Raw genomic sequence first — 26,166 nt, 5'->3', positions numbered from 1 at the left:
ACTGCATATGAGAAAGTTACAGTGGTACCTAAGGAATTTATGGTCTCAACACAAGCACAGCCTAGAAACCCAAATTCCAATAATTCCATGCCTGAAGCAAGAATTCCAATGGTGGGCTCAGGCCTGTCAATCAAACACAGGATTGCCCTTCCACAGCACTCAACCAAGCCAAACCATCACGACGGACGCCTCAGACCTCGGTTGGGGGGCCCACATGCTGGACAAGTGCATACAAGGTTTATGGACTCAAGACCAGCTGCACCTGCACATAAATCTAAAGGAAATGCTGGCAGTAAAACTGGCAATTCAGACATTCAGACCATTTCTCCGACAAGGTCAATTGATAAGGACAGACAACACCACAGTTATGTGGTACATCAACAAACAGGGAGGCACACATTCGTACCCTCTATGCCGGATGGCACTGGACCTCTGGAATGTGGCCCTGAGCTACAACATTCAGTTACAAGCAATTTTTGTACCAGGAAAAGAAAACATTCTAGCAGACATATTAAGCAGGACTACCACGGATGCCCACGAATGGATGCTGCATCCGGACATCTTCAAAACCATTACAAGAAAATGGGGACTCCCAGAAATAGACTTATTTGCATCCCCACGCAATCACCAGCTAAAGAAATTCTGCACAAGGACGTTCCACCCACTTGCTTGGAAGGTGGACTCCCTATCTTTCAGTTGGAAAAACCTGACAGCATATGCATTTCCACCACTTCCTTTGATGCACAAGGTGCTATTGAAGATCAAAGAGGACCGTCCAAGGATCATTCTGATAGCTCCAGACTGGCCAAGACAACATTGGTACCCATTACTGAGGAGCATGTCTCTGGAACAAATATGGCCCCTACCCCTGGTTCCCTTGCTGTTAACACAGAACTACTACAACATCTTGCATCCAAACCTGAAAACTCTGCAGCTGACTGCCTGGAACATTGCATAAGACCAATTAACCCAAATTTATCCCAAAGGGTTAAAGACATTATCCTGGAGGCTCGCAGACCCTCAACAAGGAAAAATTATTCAGCAAAATGGAAAAGATATCTCATTTGGAGTACTGCAAAAGGAGAAGATGTGTCACTGGTAAACATAGCCAACATCCTGGAATACTTGGCAGAGCTCTTCCACAAAGGCCTGTCCTATTCTTCCATTAAGATTCATGCATCAGCTATTTCAGCAGAATACGGCTTGGATCCTCCAGTCTTCTCACATCCTCTGCTCAGGCAGTTTCTGAGAGGAATTAAAAATGTAAAACCTCCTAGGAAGCCACCATTGCCAGCATGGGACTTGAACTTTGTGCTAGAAAAATTGACACTTCCTCCTTTCGAACCAGCAGCAACAGCAGAATTACAATACTTATCATGGAAAACTGCTTTCCTGCTGGCAATCACTTCAGCAAGAAGGGTATCTGAGCTACAGGCATTAATGGCAGTACAACCCTTCCTGATCTTCCATCAAGATAGTGTCCATGAGAACAAATCCTACTTTTATGCCTAAGGTGGTCTCCAGAGTATCTTTAAATCAGGCTATCCACCTACCTACATTCTTCCCCAACCCACAGAACAGGGGAGAAAGGCTGTTGCATACCTTGGATGTACATAGACAATTATGCTACTACCTGGACAGGACCAAGGGCAATAGAAAAACTGACCAGCTACTGGTAGCATATGCAACAGGAATGGAAGGAAAAGCAATTTCAAAACAGACAATCTCCAAGTGGATAGGAAATTGCATTAGATTTTGTTACTCCTACCATGGAAAGAAAACTCCAGAAAACATCAGGCCTCACTCTACAAGGGCTACAGCCACTACCACAGCTTTCTTACGAGGAGTGGCTACCAAGGACATTTTAGAGGCTGCTACTTGGAGCTCCGTGCATACATTTGCCAAGCATTATAATTTACCTTTATACTCTAGATCCCGAGCAGGTTTTGCCACTGCTGTTTTGCAAGGGATCTTAACTACACCATAATTTTAATTTTCCTCCTCCCCCAGTTTGGCTATGGTATTCTACCCATTTGTAAGGACTGCAGATGCATCCTTGAAGGACATAGTACAGTTTTGTACCTACCATAAATGTAGATGTCAGATAGGAATGCATCTGCAGTCAGGATTACCCACCCTCCTTTCCCCTCTGTGGTACTCCTAGGGTATTTGCCCATCTTCTAGCTAGCTGGGGGAATCTATTATGGTGTATTTGTTTGTATATATGTACATACATGCTTATTTTTTGTTTGCTCTCTACTATTTGGAATCATTGGCATTTATCCAAATTTAGCCTTCCTAGAGGGCACCTGGCATCTGGGGCAAGAAACACTGAGGAAAATGGTGTCGGCTGATGCCTTTATACCCGAATAACTGCAGCTATGACGTCGGGTGAAGTGCGACACCAGCCGAGGCCAGACCCAGACTTTGGAATCCGGCCGACCGAAGGGCAGCTTGACGACAGGACAACCCATTTGTAAGGACTGCAGATGCATTCCTATCGGACATCTACATTTATGGTAGGTACAAAACTGTACTTTTCTCTTACACCGGGCTAGGCCAGTTTAATTTAGAGGATCTAGTCCTTGTGTAATTTGCAGGGCTAGGCCTGTTTTAGTTAGAGGACCTGGTCCTCATTCTCTCTTCCTAGATCTCCTCTGGTTTTCTTGTGTCTGCAATGTCTAAGGATAGCAAGGAGCATAAACCCTCTGGGTTCAAAAAAATGCATGAAATGCTCCCAGAAAATGTCATTAACGGATGGCCACAGTAGCGGTCTACTGCTTGGGAACCATCCATTTGCAGGAATCATGCTTGTTCTGTCATGCTTTCTCTCCTAGAGTGTTGCAGGAGAGCAAGAACAAGCTGATACCCAAGGGTCTTCTGAAGCCAACCTTTGAGGAAGCTTTATCTAGTTTGTCAGCTTCTTCCAAGTCTACAAAATCTAGATCTGAATCCAAACCGAAATCTTCTAAAAGACCTTCTCCAGCACTGGCTGGTGTCTCGGAGCCACCTTCCAAATTACCAAAATCTGCCTCATCGACTCCTCAGTCTTTGGAGTCTGTCACAGGTGCTTTGGTGCAGACTTCTGAACCTTTGGAAATAGTGGATGACTCTACTGCTTAGAGCCGGTCTTTAGAATCCCTACCGGTCTCCCTGCTAATAGTCTCCACTGCCTCCTAGGTCGAGAACCCCTACTTTATCTTCCAGATCTCCCAGGAGCCTTTTGGAAGATGTGGAGAAGGGTAGTACTGAGACTCCTGAAGTCGTGTGCTCTGCCTAAATTTTTGTTGGCGCCGACCCAGTCTGTTCCGGAGCCACTCGGCCCAGTTTTGCCCTTGTCTGTTATTCCTCCTTCGAGCCTTGTTGGCCTTTTGAAGCCGGAGTGCTTGTTACCAGCGGAGGAACCCTCTGTTCCAGCTCCCTTTGCTGCTGCATTGGAGTAGAGTTTGGCTCAGACACCCTCAGCTCAGTCAGTCATTTCCAGGGACCGAAGCTCTTCTGTCTGCGCCGATGGGGAGGGTTTGAATCGATCATAGTTTCCTAGCCTTCCTCTGTGCTTCTGCCAGGGTGAGCTCTGAGCCGATGGCTCTGGCTCCGGCACCAACCTTTGTCTCTTCAGAGCCGGAGAGGTCTGCTTTTAAGGTGATGAGGAGCGTGCTGTCTCAATCTACAGCCCCTGCCAGTGGTACAAGTACTCTTTCCCCCAGGGCACCCACTTCAGTCTCAATGGCTACTCTCTCCGGAGACAGCAGAGACCCACAGCTTCAGGAAAAGACTATATGCAAGAGGAAGCATATTTACTCCCAGGATGAGTCTCTGACATCCGACACTGACCTCTGAGTCTGAAGGGCCCCCCAAGTCGTCCTCTGATGTCTCCTTGGTGGACATCCTGGAGATCCTTAAACAGACGTGCAACTGGCCCACGGTCACCCATTCTGATGAGTCTGTGTACCCTGAAGGCTTTTGGGTCTCAACCCTCTGCATCTTGGGTGTCTCCATCTTTCGACAAACTAATGATCTGGTTAGTCGGAAGGTGTGGGATACTCCCGATGCCATGGAGCCAGTCCCCAGGAGACCAAATAAGATCGTGTTACACTGCTGCAGTCATCACACTTGGGTTATCCTGCCGTCAGGCGGTCCCGCAGTCGGCCAGAGTTCCAAAGTCTTGGTCCGGCGTCAGTTGCTGTCGTTTCTTCCCTGACGTCAGTGTGCTAGGGGTATATAAGTATCAGACGCCATTTTCTAGTTTTTCTTGCCACGCGGTGCCCGAAGCAGAAGCAGTTCGCAAGTGCCGGTCGGCCGACTCCTGAGATTTTCAAATCGAATTTCAGACCGAAGTCTTCAATAAAGCTAAGTACCCCGTTGGGGAACCTTTTCTTGCCTCAGTCCGATGTCAGAAAAATTTAACAGTTGTATTTCTTGTGGGAAGCAAATACCTCATAAGGACTTTCATTCTTATTGTATTCCTTGCCTAGGCCCAGACCACGACGTCACAGGTTGTCTGTTTTGTGCTAGGTTTAATAAACGAACTATTAAACGTCAGTTTGATTTCGCCCGACATTACATTGGTAGGAAATTTAATTGTACCATGCCGTCGGAGCAACCGACCGGCATGCATAAAAAACGCAAGAATAAGGACAGGCAGCTGAGAACCAAACCAGACTCCGAGGCCTCTGCTGGGCCAGTCACCGGTTCTCCGGTTTTCAGTGAGGCGCCTACGCAGCCCCTGACTACCGCTGATTTAGAACCTCAGACCGCTTCTGATTCCCAAGCGGAGATTACTAGGCTGCCGCAGCCTTCATCTTTAGTCCCTTCCGACTCCAGAGCAGAAGGAGATTCTGGTGCAGTTGAAATGCCTTCAATTGCAGAAGGTGTCTTCAGACCGACTACAATCACCATCAAATCTTATGCTAAGCTGAAGTCTCCTTTAAAAACAAAGACTGTACAGCAGTCTCCAGTACAAGGCCCCATGCCTAAGAAACAGATGCTTAAGATAACTGAAGATTTAATTACCCTAATCAGGGGTTCCCATCCCCCTGCTAATAAAAGGCAGAGACAAGACGATTATGCTTCCTCTGACCAGGTTTCTATTTCCTCAGATTCTTCTGAGGAACAGGAATACTTTTTTTTTTTCCCCCCTTATGAAGACTGATGCTGAAGTCTATTCCCTCAGCATCTCCCCCAGAAGACTACTCCTTTGGGGAAACTTTACATACCATGAGGGAACATTTCCACTGGGAAGGCCAGGATTACTCTGATTCTAAGAAAAGGCTCAGAGTTCCATTTACTACCCCAGCACAGACCACTTGCTATCCCTCCAGTGTTAGACATTGTGGATGATGTTTATTTAAAATCTAGACTAAATCCAGACTCTCTCCCTCCTGCTCCAGCCAAACCAGACAGATACTACAGAGTCCCCGACTCACACAAATTCCTATACAAGAGCCCTGTTGCTGATCTAGAAACCATTTCCCAGGGCCTCAAAGGGGTTAAGGCCTCTATTCCTAAACATTCTGTACCCTCTGAAAGGGATTCCAGAGCACTAGACAGATGGGGAACGAAAGTTCATACCTCAGCTACTCTAGCTACGAGGGCCGTAAATTGCCAGTTTCACATGCTGAAATATCAGCAATTCCTGATGTCTCAATTAAAACAACAAATGATCACACATTCAGAGCAACCTGATTTCAAGGAAATGCAAGATTTGTTGCATGCAGCTGAACAAGTGGGAAAACATACTTTACAAAGTGGATTTGATTCATTGGAAGCTTCCTGTAGAGCAGCAGTGACTGGGTCTGTCATACGTAGACATGCTTGGTTAAAAGAACAAACTCTGCCTGATCATGTTAAAGCAGTTATTGGATGCACCTTTACAGCAGGATGTTTTAAAGAAAATGGAGGATAAGGCAAAATCTATGCAGACGGTCAAGGATTTTTTTACAGGTTCAACCCCCTCCTTTCAGCAGAAATTGGCCAACAAAAAACTGGTCCTTTCCAGCTTCTGACAGACCACAGAGGGGCAAATACAGACGCCCAAGGGGCAGAGATCAGTTAAAAGGCCCTTACAAGCTTCTCCAATGGGGTGCCACAACCAGAAAGGAGACAGGCCCCCAGCTACCAGAAGGCAAACACAATGACAACCCTCAGACTGCCAAGCAAATCTCTCTTGGCATCTCCCTTGGGAGGAAAATTAGCACTTTTTGCAGACACCTGGCACAGTCACAAGACAAATGGGTCCTAAATATTGTTTCTCAAGGATACAGATTCCACTTTCACACTTTGCCAAGGATAAAAGGAATGCCAAACCTGCCACCAAATCAATGGGCAGAGGCTCAAAAACAAATTACAACTCATGGACAAGGAGACATTCTACAGGTACCTACACAGGAGCAAGGACAAGGATTTTACTCAAGACTCTAGTCACCAGAAAGGATAAAGCCTGGAGACCCATTCTGGACCTTTCAATTCTAAACACTTAGCATCTTGAATTTGGATACTTGTAGATAACACTACAGCAGCTTCTTCCCATGCTGGGCAAGAAGGCTTGGCTAGTAACGTTGGATCTCAAGGAGGCATACCTGCATGTTCCTATCAGACAAAATTGCAGAAGATACCTCCGATTTATTGCAGGTTCAACCCATTATCAATTCTCTGCACTGCCCTTTGGCTTATCTACTGCGCTCAGGGTCTTCACAAAATGCCTGGCACCAGTAATTGCTTACTGCAGACAAAGAGGAATTCAAATATATCCATACCTGGACGACTGCCTTATTCAAGCACAAAGCAAGGACATTCTTTTAAAGCATCTAGCGTTTGTCAAGCACCTTTTAAGTTGCCTAGGGTACACTGTAAACGAAAAGAAATCAAAACTAGTGCCCTCACAAAACATAATATTCCTGGGTGCCAGCTTAAATACAACAGCCCAGATGGCTTATCTCATGCCAGACAAGCAAGTACAGCTGACTCAATACTTCAAAATGATGGCAACACAAATCCAGCTCCCTGCAAGAAAAATTCTGCAGGCATTGGGATTCATGGCATCTTGCATACTACTAATACCATTTGCAAAACTGCATACGAGGAAATTACAGTGGTACCTGAAAAGCATATGGACTCAACACAGCCACAGCTTGGAAACAATACCACTCATTCCCTGCCTTCAACAGGAGTTTCTATGGTGGGCACAGGCATGTCACCTCAAGGGTCCGCCTTTTACCTTGCCCACAGCCAGTCAAACTATGACCATAGATGCATCAGACTATGCCTGGGGAGCACACATGGCAGGGCACTGCATTCAGGGCAAATGGTCTACAGATCAAAGGCATTTGTATATCAATCAATCAAAGAAATGCTAGCTGTACAGAATGCCCTAACAGCTTTCAAGGACCTCTTAGATCCAGGACAACTCCTAATAAAGACTGACAATACCACAGTAATGTGGTACATAAACAAGCAAGGGGGCACACACTCCTACCCCCTATGCAGGCAAGCAATGACCTTGTGGAACACAGCACTGACCTACCAAGTTCAACTACAAGCACAATTCCTGCCAGGAAAGAAACACATTGGCAGACTACCTAAGCAGAAACATCAGGGATCCCCACGAGTGGAAACTACATCCACAGGTACTTGCAATGATGACTCAAAAATGGGGACACCCAGACATAGATCTGTTTGTCAACCCCCAAAACTACCATCTTCGGAAATTTTTCGCAAGGACATTCCACCCACTAGCTTGGAAAATGTACGCCCTCTCATTCAGTTGGAAAACATTAACTGCATGCCTTTCCTCCACTGCCTCTTCTAGCAAAGGTGCTGCTGAAAGTCAGATTACAGAGGCCACAAATGATGCTCATTGCTCCAGATTGGCCACACCAGCAGTGGTATCCAGTACTAAGGAACATGGCCCACGACCCATCATGGATTTTGCCTCAATTTCCTCACTTGCTCACTCATCAAAACAATCCGATTCTACACAGCCAGCTCAAGACTTATTTAAACAATCAGCCAGCACTTCTCTCTCTAAAGCTGTTATGGATGTCATTCTAGAGGCCAGGAGGCCCAGCACCAGGAAAGCCTATTCAGACAAATGGAAAAGATTTTGTGCCTGGAACCAGGCTAAAGGCCAAAATCCCCTTGTTCCAAACATTCCTCAGATTCTAAAATATTTAACTGAGATGTTGCACAAAGGACTGTTTTTCATCTATTAAGATCCATGCCTCGGCGATTTCTGCTCACTACAACACGGATCCTCCTTTATTTTCACATCCACTGCTAAGACAGTACCTCAGAGGGGCTAAGAACATAAGACCGCCCAGGAGAGCACCAACACCAACTTGGGATCTCAACTTTGTTCTGGAAAAGCTTACATCACTGCCCTTTTGAACCAGCTTTTTCAGCTGATTTACAGATGTCCTTCAAGGATGCATCTGCAGTCATCACATATGGGTTGTCCTGCCTCAGGCAGCCCTTCGGTCGGCCGGATTCCAAAGTCTGGGTCCGGCGTCGGCTGATGTCACCCTTTCCCCGACGTCAGAGCGCCTGGGGTATAAAAGCGTCAGCCGACGCCATCTTCCTCAGTCTTTCTTGCCGTGTTGTGCCCGAAACAAAAGCAGTTCGCAAGTGCCGGTCAGCCAGCTCCTGTAATTCAGCTACCGAAGACTTCAAAAGCTAAGTACCCCGTTGGGGACTCTTTCTTGCCTCAGCCGATGTCAGATAAAGTTAATAATTGCTTAACTTGTGGGAAACAAATACCTCATAAGGATTTCCACTCTTACTGCCTCCCCTGCCTAGGCCCAGACCACGACGTCTCGGCCTGTTCAGCCTGTGCTTCCTTCAACTGACGCACTCTTAGACGTCGGGCAGAGTTTGCAGAGGAATTTTTTGGGGCTAGTTTCTCATACAATATGCCGTCGGAGACTCTGACTTCTCATTTAACAAAGAAACGGAAGGACAAGGACGGACTCCCGCGGTTTCGGCTGAAACCACGGCCAGGCCTACCGCGAGTGTCTCTGTCTCTGCTGAAACAGTCCTTGGTACTTCCGACCCCCGAAACCGCTCAACCGACAACCTCGGCCCCGGAGGCCCCTGCCGAGTCGGTTATTGAATTTCCTTCAGAAACTGGTGTCTTGGAAACTTCCGACACCATTCCTCTAGACAAAACTACACCAGCACGTGGTGCAGCCAGGCCTCCTGCATCCATGTCCATAAAGGCAGAAAGATTTCAGAGAGGCAAGAACAGGCGTGCCAGAGGTAGAGGGCAAGCTAGAGGCTCCTACAGAGGACGTCAATGGCAGCCTGCCAACCAGAGAGGTAGTGCAGGACCTACAGCTGCTGCACAAGAACAGACTCAATGACTTTGCTTTGACTCAGTCAACCAGGGCTCAATTAGAAGCACCTTTGGGCGGAAAGCTTTCTTTATTCTGAGAAAATTGGCACAGTATTACAAGAGACAAATGGACACTGCAAATAATAGACAAAGGATACAGGTTCCATTTTCACACATTGCCAAGAAAAGGCATGCCAGACCTGCCACCAAATCAAAGGGCAGAGGCTTTGAAACAAATCTCCAACTTAATGCAAATGAAAGCTATAGAAAAGGTTAGTCTTTCAGAACAAGGCCAAGGATTTTATTTCAGACTATTCCTTGTTCCGAGAAAAGAAAATCAATGGAGGCCTATTCTAGACTTGTCCGCACTGAATACTTATCTCGTGCCAAAATTCAAAATGCTGACTACAGCAACTCCTTCCCATGCTGGGCAAGGGGTCTTGGCTGGTGACTCTAGACCTCAAGGAGGCATACCTGCATGTCCCTATCAGACAAAGTTGCAGAAGACACCTCAGATTTCTTGCAGGTTCAGAGCATTGTCAATTCTCAGCATTGCCCTTTGGCTTATCTACTGCGCCCAGAGTATTCACGAAATGCCTGGCATCAGTAATTGCACACTGCAGACTTCAGGGGATTCAAATGTACCCATATCTGGACGACTGCCTTATACAAGCGGACAGCCAACAAACTTTGGTAAAGGACTTGAATTATGCCATCCACCTACTGCAGGCCTTGGGATATACAGTCAGCATTCACAAATCAAGACTTGTTCCATCCCAAAGAATAACTTTTCTGGGTGCGGATCTAGACACAACCACCCAAATGGCTTTTCTCACAGAGGAAAAACAAAGACAACTACTGGATTACTTCAAGAAATCTGACAAGACAAACTCAGCTGACTGCAAGGAAAATCCTGCAGGCCCTGGGTTACATGGCATCTTGCATTCTTCTGGTTCCACAAGCAAGGCTGCATATGAGGAAACTACAATGGTACCTAAGGAGTTTATGGACTCAGCACAGTCACAGCTTAGAAACTTTGATCCCACTCATTCCATGCCTCCAAAAGGAATTTCTGTGGTGGGCTCAAGCAAGCCGGTCAAACAGGGGTCTGCCCTTCAGCAAGCCAATAGCCAGCCAAACCATTACAACGGACGCTTCAGACCACGGTTGGGGAGCACACATGGAGGGCAAGATGTATTCAAGGACTATGGTCACAAAAGGAGCTACGCATGCACATAAACCAAAAGGAAATGCTGGCAGTGATACATGCAATTGAGGCCTTCAAACCCTTTCTGCATCAGGGCCACCTGCTAATAAGGACAGACAACACCACAGTTATGTGGTACATAAACAAGCAAGGAGGCACCCATTCCTACCCTCTCTGCAGACTGGCAATGAATCTATGGGAACTTTCCTTGAAACTCAATATAGAGCTGCAATCCCAGTTTGTGCCAGAAAGACAATATACTGGCAGACAGCTTAAGCAGAAATATCATGGATGCACACGAATGGATGCTGCACCCAGACGTCTTCCTACAGAACACAATCATGGGGAAGGCCAGACAGATCTTTTTGCCTCCCCCCACAATCATCAGCTGAAGACATTCTGCTCAAGGACATACCACCCACAAGCATGGAAAGTGGACGCCCTATCTTTCAGCTGGAGAACTCTAACAGTGTATGCATTTCCACCTCTTCCATTAATGACCAAGGTCTTACTGAAGATCAGGACAGGGCAGCCAAAAGTGATTCTGATAGCTCCGGACTGGCCAAGACAGCACTGGTACCCACTGTTAAAGAGCATGTCACGCACGAAACCATGGCCTCTTCCTCAATGGCCACTTCTGACACAGCACAATTACAAAACTCTGCATTCCAACCTGAAAACCTTGCAACTAACAGCCTGGAAAATACCTTGATGACTCCTCAGGATAAGCTATCCAAGAGAGTGAAGGATATCATCGTGGAAGCTCGCCGGCCTTCCACAAGAAAGGCATATTCAGCAAAATGGAAAAGATTTCACACTTGGAGCACCACAAAGGGCCTAGATGCGACCGTGATGAACATGGCACATATCCTGGAATACTTGGCAGAAATGCTCCACAATGGCCTGTCTTACTCTTGAATTAAAATTCATGCTTCAGCAATTTCAGCAGAGTACAATACTGATCCACCTGTCTTTTCTCATCCTCTCCTAAGACAGTTTCTAAGAGGAATTAAAAACTTCAATCCTCCAAGGAAAACTCTAGTGCCTACTTGGGACCTTAACTTCGTGTTGGAAAAACTAACTCTGCCTCCCTTTGAACCAGCAGCATCTGCAGAACTACAGTTCCTGTCTTGGAAGACCGCCTTCCTTCTGGCCATAACCTCAGCAAGAAGAGTATCCGATTTACAGGCACTCGGCAGTACAGCCATTTCTTTTTCATCAGGACAGAGTTTCATTGAGAACCAATCCTTCATTTATGCCAAAGGTGGTATCCAGGGTCTCATTAAACCAAGCTATTCACCTGCCTACCTTCTTTCCAAATCCACAAAACAAAGGGGAGAAACTTCTGCACACCCTGGACATACACAGACAGTTGCGCTACTACTTGGACAGAACTGGAACCTACAGAAAAACTGACCAGCTGTTGGTAGCATATGCTGCTGGTACACAAGGAAAAGCAATTTCCAAACATCCAATTTCAAAATGGATAGGGAATTGCATTTGTTTTTGCTATTCCTTTCATGGAAAGTGTGCCAGCTAACATTAGACCTCATTCCACAAGAGCCACAGCCTTCTTAAGAGGGGTGGCTACCAAGGACTTTTTAGAAGCTGCTACATGGAGCTGCGTGCATACATTTTCCAAGCATTACAATTTACCTTTATATTCCAGATCCAGAGCAGGCTTTGCTACGGCAGTCCTGCAGGGCATTTTAGCTACACCATCCTTTTCATAGATCCTCCACCCCCAGATTGGCTATGGTATTTTACCCATATGTGATGACTGCAGATGCATCCTTGAAGGACATAGTACAGTTTTGTACCTACCATAAATGTAGATGTCCGATAGGTATGCATCTGCAGTCAGGTTTACCCTCCCTCCTTCCCCTCTTTGGTAGTTATATATATATATATATATATTTCTGTGCATGTTTGGAGTTTATTGCATTTCTCCAAATTTAGCCTTCCTTTGAGGGCACCTGGCATCTGGGGCAAGAAACACTGAGGAAGATGGCGTCGGCTGACGCTTTTATACCCCAGGCGCTCTGACGTCGGGGAAAGGGGGACATCAGCAGATGCCGGACCCAGACTTTGGAATCCGGCCGACCGAAGGGCTGCCTGAGGCAGGACAGACCCATATGTGATGACTACAGATGCATACCTATCGGACATCTACATTTATGGTAGGTACAAAACTGTTCTTTTCTGTCTTGGAAAACTGCCCTACTGCTAACAATAACTTCAGCTCGAAGAGTCTGAGCTACAGGCCCTAATGGCAGTACAGCCTTTCCTCATTTTTCATCAAGACAGAGTCGCTCTATGAACTTAACCCTTCCTTTATGCCAAAAGTGGTATCCAGTGTCGCCCTAAACCAAACCGTTCATTTGCCCACCTTTTTCCCAAACCCCCAGAACAAAGGAGAAAGGCTCCTGCACTCTTTGGACATTCACAGGCAATTACGCTACTACTTGGATAAAACTAAGGCTTTCAGAAAATCTGACCAGCTCTTTGTATCCTATGCTGCAGGATCACAAGGAAAAGCAGTCTCAAAACAGACCATTTCAAAATGGATGGGACATTGTATACGTTTCTGCTACACATATGGGGAAACCGGTGCCTGCTACCATTGGGTCCCATTCCACCAGGGCTACAGCTACATAAACAGCCCTCCTCAGGGGGCTACCAGCCAAGGATATTTTGGAGGCTGCAACTTGGAGTTCAGTGCACACCTTCACCACACACGATCACTTACCTCTATACTCTAAAAACCAGAGCTGGCTTTGCCACTGCAGTTCTGTAGGGCCTCTTAGCCAATCCTTACTCTTTATAGACCAGCCACCCAAACTTAGCTTTGTGATTCAACCCAAGTGTGATGACTGCAGCAGTGTAACACGAACATAGTGCAGTTTTGTACCTACCATAAATGTAGATAGTGTTCACACTGCTGCAGTCCATGTTACCCTTCCTCCATCCCCTCTGATCTAGCTAGACTTATCTATACCCTTCTACCCTATACAACCTTTGGGGTGTATTTGCTGGTAACTGAAGGTATTGTTTTTATTTTATATGTATATTCTTGATTAGCAATATGTATTGCCTACCCACTTGGGGGCACCTGACATCTGGGGCAAGAAAAACTGAAGAAAATTGCGTCTGATGCATATTGTATACCTCTGGCGCACTGACGTCAGGGAAGAAGCGACGGCAACTGACGCCAGACCAAGACTTTGGAACTCTGGCCGACTGCGGGACCGCCTGACGGCAGGATAACCCAAGTGTGGTGACTGCAGCAGCAGTGTGAACACTCTAACATCTACATTTATGGTAGGTACAAAACTGTACTTTTTTCTGCCCCTCCTGGAAAAGCGTTCTTGTCTAAGGGCGTTCCCATAGATGCCATGGTGGTGGCGGTGGCCACGAAGGAGTTGGCGGAGACTTCTTCCTCTGTTCATCCACCAAACAAGGAGTCTCTACAGATGGACAGATTTGGGAAGTGTGTATTTAGTTCAGCGGCATTTACACCTCTATCTCTGAACTGTCTTGCGCACTTCACGAGGTTGCAGAGGGCTCTCCTCAAGGAGTTAGGAGATTCCATACAGGGTGCCTGTCCTGAGGGAGTCCCTGAAAGGATATCTGCTCAGTTGTCCACCCTAAATTCTGTAGTTAACTCCTCCATGCGGCTTATCTCCCATGCGGCTGGTGGAGCGAACAGAGCAGCGGGTTCAGGAGTTGCCCTTAGGCGCCACTCCTGGATGCACCTGTGTAATTTTGCAGAACCGTTAAAGTCCACCTTCATCAACGCCCCATTTGATTATTTCTCTTTGGTTCCAAGGTGAAAGAAACACTCATTCGGGGTGAGCAGGAAGGACAGGCTCTCTGCTGTCGGAGTCCGTTTTACCATTCCCTCTCGACCATGCCCCAAAGGTCAGAGGAGGTAAAATGTGGTTCAAAAAGTCCCAGGGGGGTCTTTCTGGATGCACACAGTTAATTCTCCTTCAGAGGTGGCGGAAATGGTAGACATCACCCTAGAGGCAGAGGCGGTCCGCAATACCAGCAAGGCCATGATTCCATTCGAGGGCAGCCTTAGTGCTCCTGATGTGGGGCCCAACTGTGTCTCTCAGGGGCCAGTCATGGTTCGCATCTGTGTATTCAGAAGCCTGGCTAAATATCACCCAAGACCAATGGGTACAAAGAGTTGTTACCAGAGGCTTTATCCTACCCTTTTCCCTTACACCGTTTGTTCCCAAAAAGATCCCAGATGTTCCACCCAATCACAGGGATCAGGCAACTGTGGAGATAAGTTGCCCTTAGTCATCCAGCCCGTCCCAGCAGATCAGACAGGATCCGGAACTTACTCCAGGTTCTTTTTATTCCCAAAACGAACTGGAGACTGGAGGCCAATTTTGGATCTCAGCAGATTAAACAAATTCGTGAAGGACAAGTTTCAGATGGTCACATACTCCCGTTGTTAGGGAAAGACTATTGGATGTGCTCTCTGGATCTCCAAGACGCCTACTACTATATAAAAATGGACAAGGTATCAATATCTGCGCTTCTGGCTTGGAGCCAGTCATTATCCGTTTCGTGTTCTGCCCTTTGGTCTCACCACAGCCTCCAGGGTGTTGACCAAATGCATGGCAGTAATGACAGCTCACTTGAGACGTCGGGGATTCCAGGTGTTTCTGTATTTGGACAACTGGCTCCTGACCGCCCCCACCAGGCATCTACTCATCCAAAACAGGGATGCCACCATTCAACTTTGTGCTAAACTATGGATTTCCATAAACTGGGAAAAATCTGCATTACTGCCTTCGCAATCTGATTTTTATAGGCGCAGAGGTAGACACAGTGAATGACATTTCATCTCCCACCAAAAAGAGCACAAAACCTCATCTCACAAGTTCAGCGTCTTCAACTTCGGAAAGTCAAAGCAAAATGGGTTCTACAACTTCTGTACGATGGCCTCAACCATTCTGTTAATACCTTTTAGCCAGGTTGCACATGAGAATCCTCCAATGGCTCCTGTCTTCCCAGTGATCATTCCAATATCTACCACTGAGTCACCCTATCTTTCTGACGGAAAAATGCAAAAAGGACCTTCATTCGTGGATAGCCCCCAACCACTTGTTCAGGGGAGCTCGCTTTCTTCCTGCCCAACCCGTTGCCACTGTGACCATGGATGCCTCCCAGGTCGGGTGGGGGGGGGGCATTAAGACTGTCCACAGCACATGGCACGAACACGAGGCTCATCTGCATGTCAGTGTTCTGGAGATGAGGGCGGCACTAATGGCGTTGCAAGTACTTCAGGATCTTCTTCCTCCTCCAGGGACGATTGCAATACAGTCGGACATGTCGGTTGTGTGGTGCATCAACAAACATGGCGGTACAGATCTTAGCCACTCTTTCGAGAGGCCATACGAGTTTGGGAATGGGCAATTTCTTCCCAGCACTTTCTGGTGGCAACGCACATTCTGGGGACAACCAACGTGAAAACAAACAAGCTAAGCCGGGCAATCTTACTGCCTCACGAGTGGTCTCTGAAATTGGAAATAGTGGAACAGATTTTCCGGAGATGGGGACAGCCTTGCTGTGATCTTTTTGCCAGCCCAGTCAGTGCCAAGTGCAGCAGCTATTTTTCCCGGATTAACCCTCCGGGGAAACACCCAGAGACGCTCTGGTCCACGATTGGCCCACGGGACTTGTGTATGCCTTTCCTCCATTCCCTCTTATCCCCAAAGTGATTCAGAAAGCCAATTGGCTGGGAAGCAAGTTGATCCTCATTGCTCCTTACTGGCCTAGTCAAGTCTGGTTCCCCTTCCTCGAGCCTCTTCTCCTGGACGATCCTTGGATTCTGGACCCAGTTCCAGATCTATTGACCCACATGTTGGGTTTGCTACTTCTCCACACCCTCAAATTGACAGCATGGCTGCTCCAGTTCCTTCTCTAGTCAGGCTTCATGTTTCTTCCTCAGTCGCATATTCCCTTATCCTCGCATAAACCCTCAACCAGAAAGGCTGTATGACAGTAAATGGAAAAGGTTTTCTATTTCGGCACAGAAAATGAACGTGGATCCTTACACCGCTCCTATTCCTGTGATTCTGGAATTTTTCGGAGATTTTTCAGCAGGGATCTGCTGCGGCCACCATCAAAGTACAGTTGGCGGCAATCTCTCATTTTTTATTTAGGGTCCCCGAATGCCAACCTTATGTCTCATAAGCTATGCAAGACTTTCTTGAGAGGGGCCACTTTACTGAGACCACCATTACAAGAACTTGTGGCTTCTTGGGACTTAAATTTTGCGTTGTCCAAGTTGACATCCCCTCCCTTTGAACCTTGTCACTCATATTCTTTAAAATATTTGTCTTGGAAGATTGTGTTTTTAGTAGCCATTATGTCAGCTAGACGTGTATCTGAGCTACAAGCCCTGTCTATTAAGCCACCTTTAATCTTTCATAAAGACAGGGTATCTTTACATACCAATCCTTAGTTTGTTCCTATAGTTTGTTCTAATGCCACCTTTAAATCCGTCCATTGAGCTTCCAGTTTTCTTTCCCAGTCACTGTAATGCAGCTGAATATAGTTTCCACCAGCTGGACGTTCATAGACAGCTATGTTTTTATTTGCAGTGGACCAAAGAATTTCGGAAGTCAGACCAGTTATTTCTTTTTCCGACTCCAGATTGGGCTTGCCAGTTTCTAAGGTGACATTGTCTAATTGGATTTCTAGTTGCATAACCTTCATTTACAATTCGGAGGGCAGACATTTACCCCACAGGATCAAGGCTCATTCTACCAGGTCTCTGTACCTCTGCAGCCTTTTCAAGCCAGGGTACCACTTGATCATGTTTGTGCAGCAGCTACGTGGGCTACCCCTCACACCTTTATTACACATTATAAGTTGGATTTGGTATCCAGGGGTAGAGCATCCTTTGGCTCCACGGTGCTCAGAAGTATTTTCCAATGAGCCACCCAAGAGTAAGGCGCTAGGGATGCTGTCCCATATGTAAAAATGAAGGTGAGATTGGACTACCTAATATAATGAGGTTATGTACTCACCATAACGTTCCATGTTGGCAGTCCATCTCGCCCTTCATTTTTACCAACCTGCCCCCATCCTGGAAGATCTGGAGGTAATAATTTGATTGTCTTGGTTGGTGACCCTTTAGTATTGGTTTGTTGGTTAGGGGTTTTTCTGTTTCTAGCTAGCAGCAAACAAGATCTGGGGTTGTACTGGTGCACCGTGGGATACCTGCTTAGCCACTAGCCAACCAGAAGTCTTCGAGCATATAAATCGGCAGAGTCTAAGTCGAGGATTGCCTCCGAACCCATATGTAAAAATGAAAGGTGAGATGGACTACCAACATGGAATGTTATGGTGAATACATGACTTTTTTTTTTTTTTTTTTTTTTTTTTTTTTTTCAGACCACTTTCCTGAAGCCTTGTAAGCTCTGCAGATCGACATTTTGGGAGTGCTGAATGTTCCCAGGAGTTTTATAAAAGCTGGACATTAGACTGAAACTGCATCTGCTTGATGCGCTTGGTGACTTTTTTTTTTTTTCAGATAACTTTTGTGCAGGATTCTTGGCTTGAAGATATTTTGATTTTTGCCTCTTGTGCAAGTTAGAAATCTTAGTAGTTTGACTAACCTTGTGACGACTCGACATTAATGACTTTGAGTACAAAAGCTGTGCACATTAAATGTTAACTACAGATTGCCGCTTTGCGCAATAATGTGGGTGGCGCTTACACACGTAGTCTGCCGCATCTGTCACTAGAAAGTTAGTTTTAAGCAAGTTGGACTTTCTGTCATTTGCTTGTTAATTGGAGAAGAAAAAGTGTAGTGAAATAATAATTACATGTTTCAAAGGTTTGCTGGAAGTTTTATATTCAACCCCTTTGTCATGTTATGTTCATGAGGTGCTTGGTTGCCTTGATGGTACTGTCAATGCGAGTGTGTGTTTGGGGGGGGGGGGGACTCGTGGAACTTGATTGTCTGCAAACAGTTTTCACTGAGTGAGATCTGCAAGGTAGTTTTGTAGCCCTTTTGCATAGTTCCCAAAATTACCTTGTTACATTTTACATTTGTTGCTTAAGTCTTGTGGATTGTAGCTTTATTTGTGCTTTTGGTGTTTTTCCTCTTAGGTTGCAGGAGCTGGTGCGTCGTGGTAACAGTCAGTATCCTGGTGCCAAGTACATCATCCGTGACAATGGAGATCGGATTGATCTAAGATTCCACCCTAAACCTAGTGATCTTCATCTTCAGATTGGCTACAAGGTAGAGCTTTGAGTATCCATTAATTTCTTAACTTGTATTCAGTATTTCTTGCTTCCCTGTTTAATTGCAGTTTCTGGATCTTTGAACATGTGTTTTCATCACATAAAATTTTTCTGGAGTTGCACAGTAAAAGCAAAATTATCTTGTCCACTCTGCTGTTGAATGGGGTTTGAGCTTTGAACTGAATTACTAGTCTTCATAGTACACTATTGCAGTAGTGACTCAGATTTTCATGTCTGCAGAAGCCCAAGGCCTGCCTCTTTCTAAGTAAGGATGGTAGTTGTAGAAGGGTAGTCAGCCAGTGCCATTTTCAGGTCTTGCCACTGAAGCTAGATGAACACATATCTTAGGCAAGTTTAGTAATTCAGATTGTCTGTAAAGCATAGGCTTTGAGTACCCTGTTGGAAATACTTCTGTTCTCTTTCGAGATTTTTGTGTACATAGGAGAAAATTGTAGCAAATTCTCCTAGGTACTTCCACACTGTCTTCAGTCTGGAGCACTGTTACCAGTTTTTCAATGCCTGAATCTTTAAGCATTGGACCAAGTCTGAAGTCTCTCTATGGGACAAAAGCGCTTATCTTTGTTTTTTTAGAAAAAATAAAAAGTCAGCTTTGGAAGTCTGATTTTTTTGGATTGGCTTTTTTTGGGGGGTTTTGATGTTGCCTGCACATTTTTTCATTGGACCAAGTCACTAGAGGGATATTTAAAGCAGAAGTCCCGAACTTGATGGAGGTCTGCTGTGGTATCTCCCGCTGAACATTGAAGCAGTATCCCAAAGAAAGGAACATTACAGGAAACTGGCACAGTGTCATCAAATCAGTGGGCAAAGGCCCAACAGCAGGTTCTCTCTTCTCAGTATCAGGGCTATTCAACCTGTCCCAGCAGAAAAAGGGGACTAGGTTTTTATTAGACTTTTTCTGGTACCCAGAAAAGAACTCCTGGCGTCCTATCCTGGCCCTCTCTATTCTCAACACCTTTCTGGTAATTCCAAAATTCAAAATGCTTCTTCCTATGTTAGCCAAGGATGCCTGGCTGGCAACCCTAGACGTAAAGGAAGCTTATCTGCACATCCCATTAAAGGAATCTTGCAGGAAATTCCTATGCTTCAGGGCAGGCTTCATGCACTGTCAGTACTCTGCACTTCCCTTTGCGCCCAGGGTATTCAGTGTCTAGCTCCAGCCAGTGCATTTTGCCGGCAGATAGATTCAAATTTACCCATACTTGGATGATTGTCTGATTCAGGCAGAAAGCCAGGACTTGCTATTACAACACCTGGCATTCGTAAAATTTGTAACCTCACTGGGGTACACCATCAACGAAAAGAAATCTTGCCTTGTACCCTGCCAACAGATTGTATTCCATGGAGCAAGCTTGAACACAACTTCCCAGATGGCATTCCTCACTCCAGAGAAACAAGTTTATTTGACAACCTACTTCAAACTGTTGGCCACAAAACCCCAGTTATCTGCGAGGAAAAATGCTGCAAGCCCTAGGGTTCATGTCCTCTTGCATTCTACTAATTCCATATGCAAGACTGCACATCAGGAAACTACAATGGTATCAACATTCTCAGGACATGGAAATAATGATTTCTATAGTTTCTTGTATGAAGACAGAGTTCCTTTGCGCAGAGGCCTGCTACCCCACCAAGGGGCTTCCTTTCACTCTACCTCCTGCCGCCTAAACCCAGACTATGCATGGGGGCTCACATGGCAGGGCAGTGCATTCAGGGGAAAAGAAACCAGAGACAGATGCACCTGCATATCAATCAAAAAGAAATGTTAGCTGTACAGAATGCTCTGACAGCCTTCAAAAACCATATTCTTCCAGGACAACTGTTTGTAAGGACAGAACACCACAGTTATGTGGTTCATAAACAAGCAGGGGAGAACCCACTCGTGCCCTTTCTGCAGACTAGCCATGACTCTGTGGAACACAGCCTTGAGCTGCTAAGTACACCTGCAAGATGAATTCCTGCCAGGCAAACTAAAGTCACTGGCAGACGACTTGAGCAGAAATCTCATGGACCTGCACGAATGGAAACTAGAACCCAAAATATTCAACCTCTTGGAACAAATGGACTCCAGAGGCAGACCTGTTTGCCTCCCCTCAGAACTACTAGTTAAACAAATTCTGCACAAGAACTCCCCACAGTCAAACTTGGAAAGTGGATGCCCTGTCCTTCACTTGGGGAAAGCCTTTTAGTTTGTCTTCCCCCTTTGCTTCTCCTCGAAGGTTCTACTAAAGATCAAACATGAAAAGCAAAGGACAATACTGATTGCACCAGACTGGCCACGCCGGCACTGGTGTACCCCCTTTTGCCCAGTGCGACACTGCTGCAACCATGGCACCTGCCTCAGACCCCTTCCCTGCTGTCCCAGCAGGCGGGTCAGATTCTCCACCCTCAACTTCAAACCCTGAACCTTGCAGCCTGGCTAATTCCTTGAGCTCTCCTCTAGCATTCCTTCAGTAAGCAGGTGCTGGATGTCATTCTGGAGGCAAGGAGGCCTAGTACTAGAAAATCCTATGCTGAAAGGTGGAAAAGATACTGTTCGTGGAGCCAGGCTCAGGGGATGGGCACAACAGTGCCTTAGCTTACCTCTTATTCTACAGTACTTAGAAATGCTCCACAAGGGCCTATCCTCGTCAATTAAAATGCATGCCTCTGCCATTTCAGCACATTGTAATACTGAGCCCACGCCTCTTCTCTCACCCCTTGCTAAAACAATTCCTTAGAGGGCCCTAAAATTTAAGACCCCCCCCCCCCCCAGGAGAGCTCCCAATCCAGACTGGGACCTTAACTTTGTATTGAAAAAGCTCAACACCCCCCCCCCTTTGAGCCAGCTGCAACAGCAGAGTTGAAATTCCTTTATTGGAAAACGGCTTTCCTTCCAGACATCACTTCAGCAAGAAGAGTGTCTGAATTACAGGCCCTCATGGCAGTGGAACCCTTCATTATCTTCCATGCAGACAGGGTTTCCCTCAGGACTAATCCTTTTATGCCCAAGGTGGTGTCTAGTGTGGCCCTAAATCAGTCCATTAATTTGCCTACTTTTTTCCCTAATCCACAAAACAAAGGGGAATGAATGCTGCACACTTTGGACGTGCACAGACAACTTAGATTTTATTAGGATAGGACTAAGCGCCTCAAAATCTGAACAGCTGCTAGTTGACTTTGCTGCAGGGGAAGAGAGGAAGGCTATTTCAAAGAAAACCATTTCCAAATGGATAGCTCAATGCATTAATTTCTGCTATAAGCACCATGGAAAATCTACCCCACAGGGGATAAGATCACATTCCACCAGGGCTGCATCTCTCTGCTGCGGCTTTTCTCACGAGGAGTCCCTACCAGGGACATCCTAGAAGCGGCTACCTGGAGCTCTGTACATACCTCCACTAAACATTACCACATGCCTAGCTTTTCTAAATCCAGAGCTGGATTTGCCACTGCAGTCTTGCAGGGCTTAATAGCTGGCCCTAATGCTCATTAACTTCCACCCTTAGCTTTGTGAATCCACCCAAATGTGATGACTGCAACATTGAAACACTAAGAACGTAGTACAGTTATGTACACTTACCATAAATGTAGATATTAGTGTATTCACTGTTGCAGTCCTGGTTACCCTCCCTCCAGCCCCCTAACTACTTTTGGCTATACCTCTACTTTCCTTTACTATGCTTAAAAGCCTTTTTGGTGAAATGCTTTTTTGTTGGGAGTATATCATTGTACTATTTATTTAATTGCTCCCCATTAGGGGGGGGCACCTGACATCCAGGGCAAGAACAACTGATGTAATTGCATCAGCTGCATGTTAAAACTGATGTAATTGCATCGGCTGTATGTTTCCTAGCCCTGACGACCTGACGTCATGGAAGAAGGGACAACCGACGCAGGACCCAAGACTCAGTTAATCAGGCCAACTGAGGGCTACCTGCAAAATCGATGCCCAGGCCACATACTCTGGCCCCTTTGCCTAAAAAACAAATGATAAAAATGGCTGAAGATCTAGTAACACTAATCGGGGGTAGTCAACCCCCCCCCCTCTCTAAGAGGCCTAGGACTGAGCTTGATTATGAATCTTCCGATCAGGATTGTTTCTTCGGACTCTTCTGATAGCCTGGATTTGTCCATACCTACTTATGAGGAATCTGATGCAGAGGATACCATTCCGTCTGCTTCCTCTCCTGAAGATTTTTCTTTTGGGGAAACTTTACATACTTTAAGGGAGCATTTTCACTGGGAAAGCCAGGAATTTTGATTCAAAAAAGAGGCTTGGAGATTTCCTTCTACCTCAGCATAGGCCTTTGGCTATACCTCCTGTACTAGACATGGTTGATGTTTTCTCTGAATCCAGTTTGATCCCTGATTCCCTGCCTCCTGCTCTTATTAAACCTGACCGATACTACAGGGTTCCTGAGTCACAAGTTCCTTTTCAAAAATCCTGTTGCAGATAGACTATTTGTCAGGGGCCCAAGGGCATTAAGGCTTCTACTGCTAAAAACCCTACCCCTTCTGATAGACTCCAGGGCGCTGGATAGATGGGGTAAAAAGGTTTATACATCTGCAACCTTGGCAATCAGAGCTTTAAACTGCCAATTTCATATGTTAAAATATCAGCAACATTTTATTGGATTGCTTAAACAGAAAATGATTCCTGACCGTGTCGAAAATAAAGATTTACAGGACTTAATTCATTCTGCTGAACAAGTTGGAAAACATACTTTGCAGTGTGGTTTTGATTCTTTAGAGGCCTCTTGCAGGGCTGCTGTTACTCGGTCTGCGCTTAGAAGGCATGCTTGGCTTAAGGAACAGTCTTTGCCTGATCATGTTAAAGCTAAATTGTTGGATGCTCCTTTAAATCAGGACCGCCTGTTTGGCAGCAAGTCTGAAGTTCTTAAAAAGATGGAAGATGAAGTCTATGCAAACTGTTAAAGATGTTTTACAAGTGCAACCTCCTAGATTTAGTAGGCACTGGCCTACTAAGAATTGGTCCTTTCCGGTCCCTTCCAGGTCTTCTCAGGCCAAACCCAGGCACAGCAAAAACTCGAGGTTTCAGTCCCAGGGGACTCTGAACCAAAGAGTGGGAGGCCTCCTCTTCCAAATCTGGAAATAACACGACCCCCCCCCATGGTAAACTGTCTCAATGACTTCCTTTAAAAAGTACCAAGCACTTGTCTTTTGACTGCCCCTTTGGGGGGAAAGATTGCTCTTCATGCAAAGAACTGGGAACTCATAACCCAGGACAAATGGGTTTTAAATAGTGTCCCAGGGATACTGATTTCATTTCCATATGTTGCCAGCACCAAATGGGTGGCCAGACCTGCCCCCAAATCAGTGGGCAGAGGCTCAAAAACAAGTACTTTCCCTCTTAAGCATGGGGGCTACTCAGCTGGTACCAGAAGAGGAAAAGGGACAAGGTTTCTACTCCACACTTTTTTTGGTACCCAGAAAAGTCAAATCATGCCGTCCAATCCTGGACCTGTTTACCCTAAACACCTTTCTGGAGAGACCAAGATTCAAGATGCTGACTCCTCATCAGTTACTTCCCATGCTAGGCAGAGACACCTGGTTGGCAACACTAGATTTAGGAGGCATACCTGCACATCCCAATCAGGAAATCTTGCAGAAGATACCTACGCCTCAAAGCAGGCTGCACGCATTTTCAGTTCCTGCACTGCCCTTTGGCTGGTCTACTGCACCCAGGGTATTCACAAAGTGCCTGGCTCCAGTTGCTGCTTTTTGCAGGCAAAGAAGTATTCAAATATACCCATACTTGGACGATTGTTCTAATTCAGGCAGAAAGCCGGGGCATACTTTTAAATCTGGCATTTGTAAAAGGGGTTCTAACTTTTCAGGGGTACACCATAAACAAAAAGAAATCACAATTGGTACACTGTCAACAAATTACATTCCTGGGAGCAAGCTTGAATAAAACTCCCCAGATGGCTTACCTTACGCCAGAAAAGCAAATTCATTTGGTAACCTATTTCAAACAAGTGGCCACAAACCCTGCTATCTGCAAGACAAATACTGCAAGCCTTGGATTCATGGCCTCCTGCATTCTTCTAATTCCAAATGCAAGACTGCATATGAGGAAACTACAGTGGTATCTAAAAAGCCTATTGAGTAAACATTCTCAGTCTGGAAACAATAATTCTGTCATACCTTGCCTATGCCTTGAGTTCCTCTGGTGGGCAGAGGTCTTTCACCAAAACAAGGGACTACCATTTACACTACCCCCTGCCGCCCAAACCCTAACAAGCTTCAGACTATGCATATGGGGGGGGCTCACCTGGCAGGGATGTGCATTCAGGGCAAATGGAACCAAAGTCAAATGCACCTACGTATCAATCAAAAAGAAATGTTAACTGTACAGAATGCTCTGACAGCCTTCAAGGCCTACATTCTTCCTGGACAACTAATGATAGACTGAATGTCATGGTTATGTGGTACATAAACAAGCAGGGGGGGGTACACATTCCTACCCCCTCTGCAGACTAGCCATGGCATTGTGGAACACAGCCTTGAGTTACCAAGTGCACCTACAAGAGCAATTCCTGCCAGGAAAATTAATACACTGGCAGACAGACTAAACAGAAATCTCTTGGACCCACACTAGTGGAAACTGGAACCAAGGATGGTATGTAGTCCTATCTCACCTACATTCGTACCCGTGGGCTTGGCTCCGACTCAGCCAACTTTTCTAGCTCAAAGTCTATTATTGGCTGGACTAAGCAGGTATCCCATGGTGCACTGCTCCACATTCCCAGATCTTGTTTGCTGCTCGTGTAGCTCGGACGTGGTCTCGCTTTGGCGTAGTACCTTTTTTTCTTGTATTGAGAATTTTTTTCCTCATAAACCAAAAGCTATTTTCATAGCTATTGTATTTTTGTTGAAGTTGCTAGTGTGTTTGTTCTAAGTATCCCGTTAACTGTTGCCTCGGGCTAGGCCAGTTTTAGTTGGAGGACCTAGTCCTTCGTCCTCCGTTGCCTAACCGTTTAAATTAGAGGATTGGTTGTTCCCCTTGTTAACCGTTTAAATTAGAGGTTTCTGGCATCTTTGGTCTGTGTGCCCTGTGTGCGTATACAGTTTTCGTATATCTGGTTCCCGCGTTTTTGTGTGGAGTATTTGTGACTTCTGGTCAGTTTTCTGCTTTAAGTAGTGGCATTTGTTGAGAAAATGTCTAAGGAGTCCAAAGAGCAAAAACCTTTGGGTTTCAAAACGCGCTCTAAATGTGGGTACAAAATGTCAATCACCGATGGACATTCTGTTTGTCTATTGCACGGGAGCCATTCATTTGCAGGAGTCCTGCAGTTTTTGTCACTCTTTCAGTCCCAGAGTGCTCCAAGAGAAAGAA

At 45.9% G+C, this 26,166-nt stretch overlaps 1 protein-coding gene across 1 annotated transcript in view; it reads left to right on the top strand.

The window, feature by feature from the left end:
- Positions 1 to 26,166, top strand: part of POLR2A (RNA polymerase II subunit A) — a gene marked incomplete in the record, with an annotated part of 2,048,627 nt that overhangs the window by 337,946 nt on the left and 1,684,515 nt on the right. The window contains 1 exon segment of the mRNA XM_044077036.1: positions 18,675 to 18,807. Within this exon segment, the coding sequence (XP_043932971.1) occupies positions 18,675 to 18,807 (133 nt within the window).

Source organism: Protopterus annectens, chromosome 7.part0, assembly GCF_019279795.1.
Source record: "Protopterus annectens isolate FY-2018-M chromosome 7.part0, PAN1.0, whole genome shotgun sequence".
NCBI lineage: Eukaryota > Metazoa > Chordata > Ceratodontiformes > Protopteridae > Protopterus > Protopterus annectens.
The sequence above is the reverse complement of the archived record's forward strand: the minus strand, read 5'-3'. Positions and strand labels throughout refer to the sequence as shown.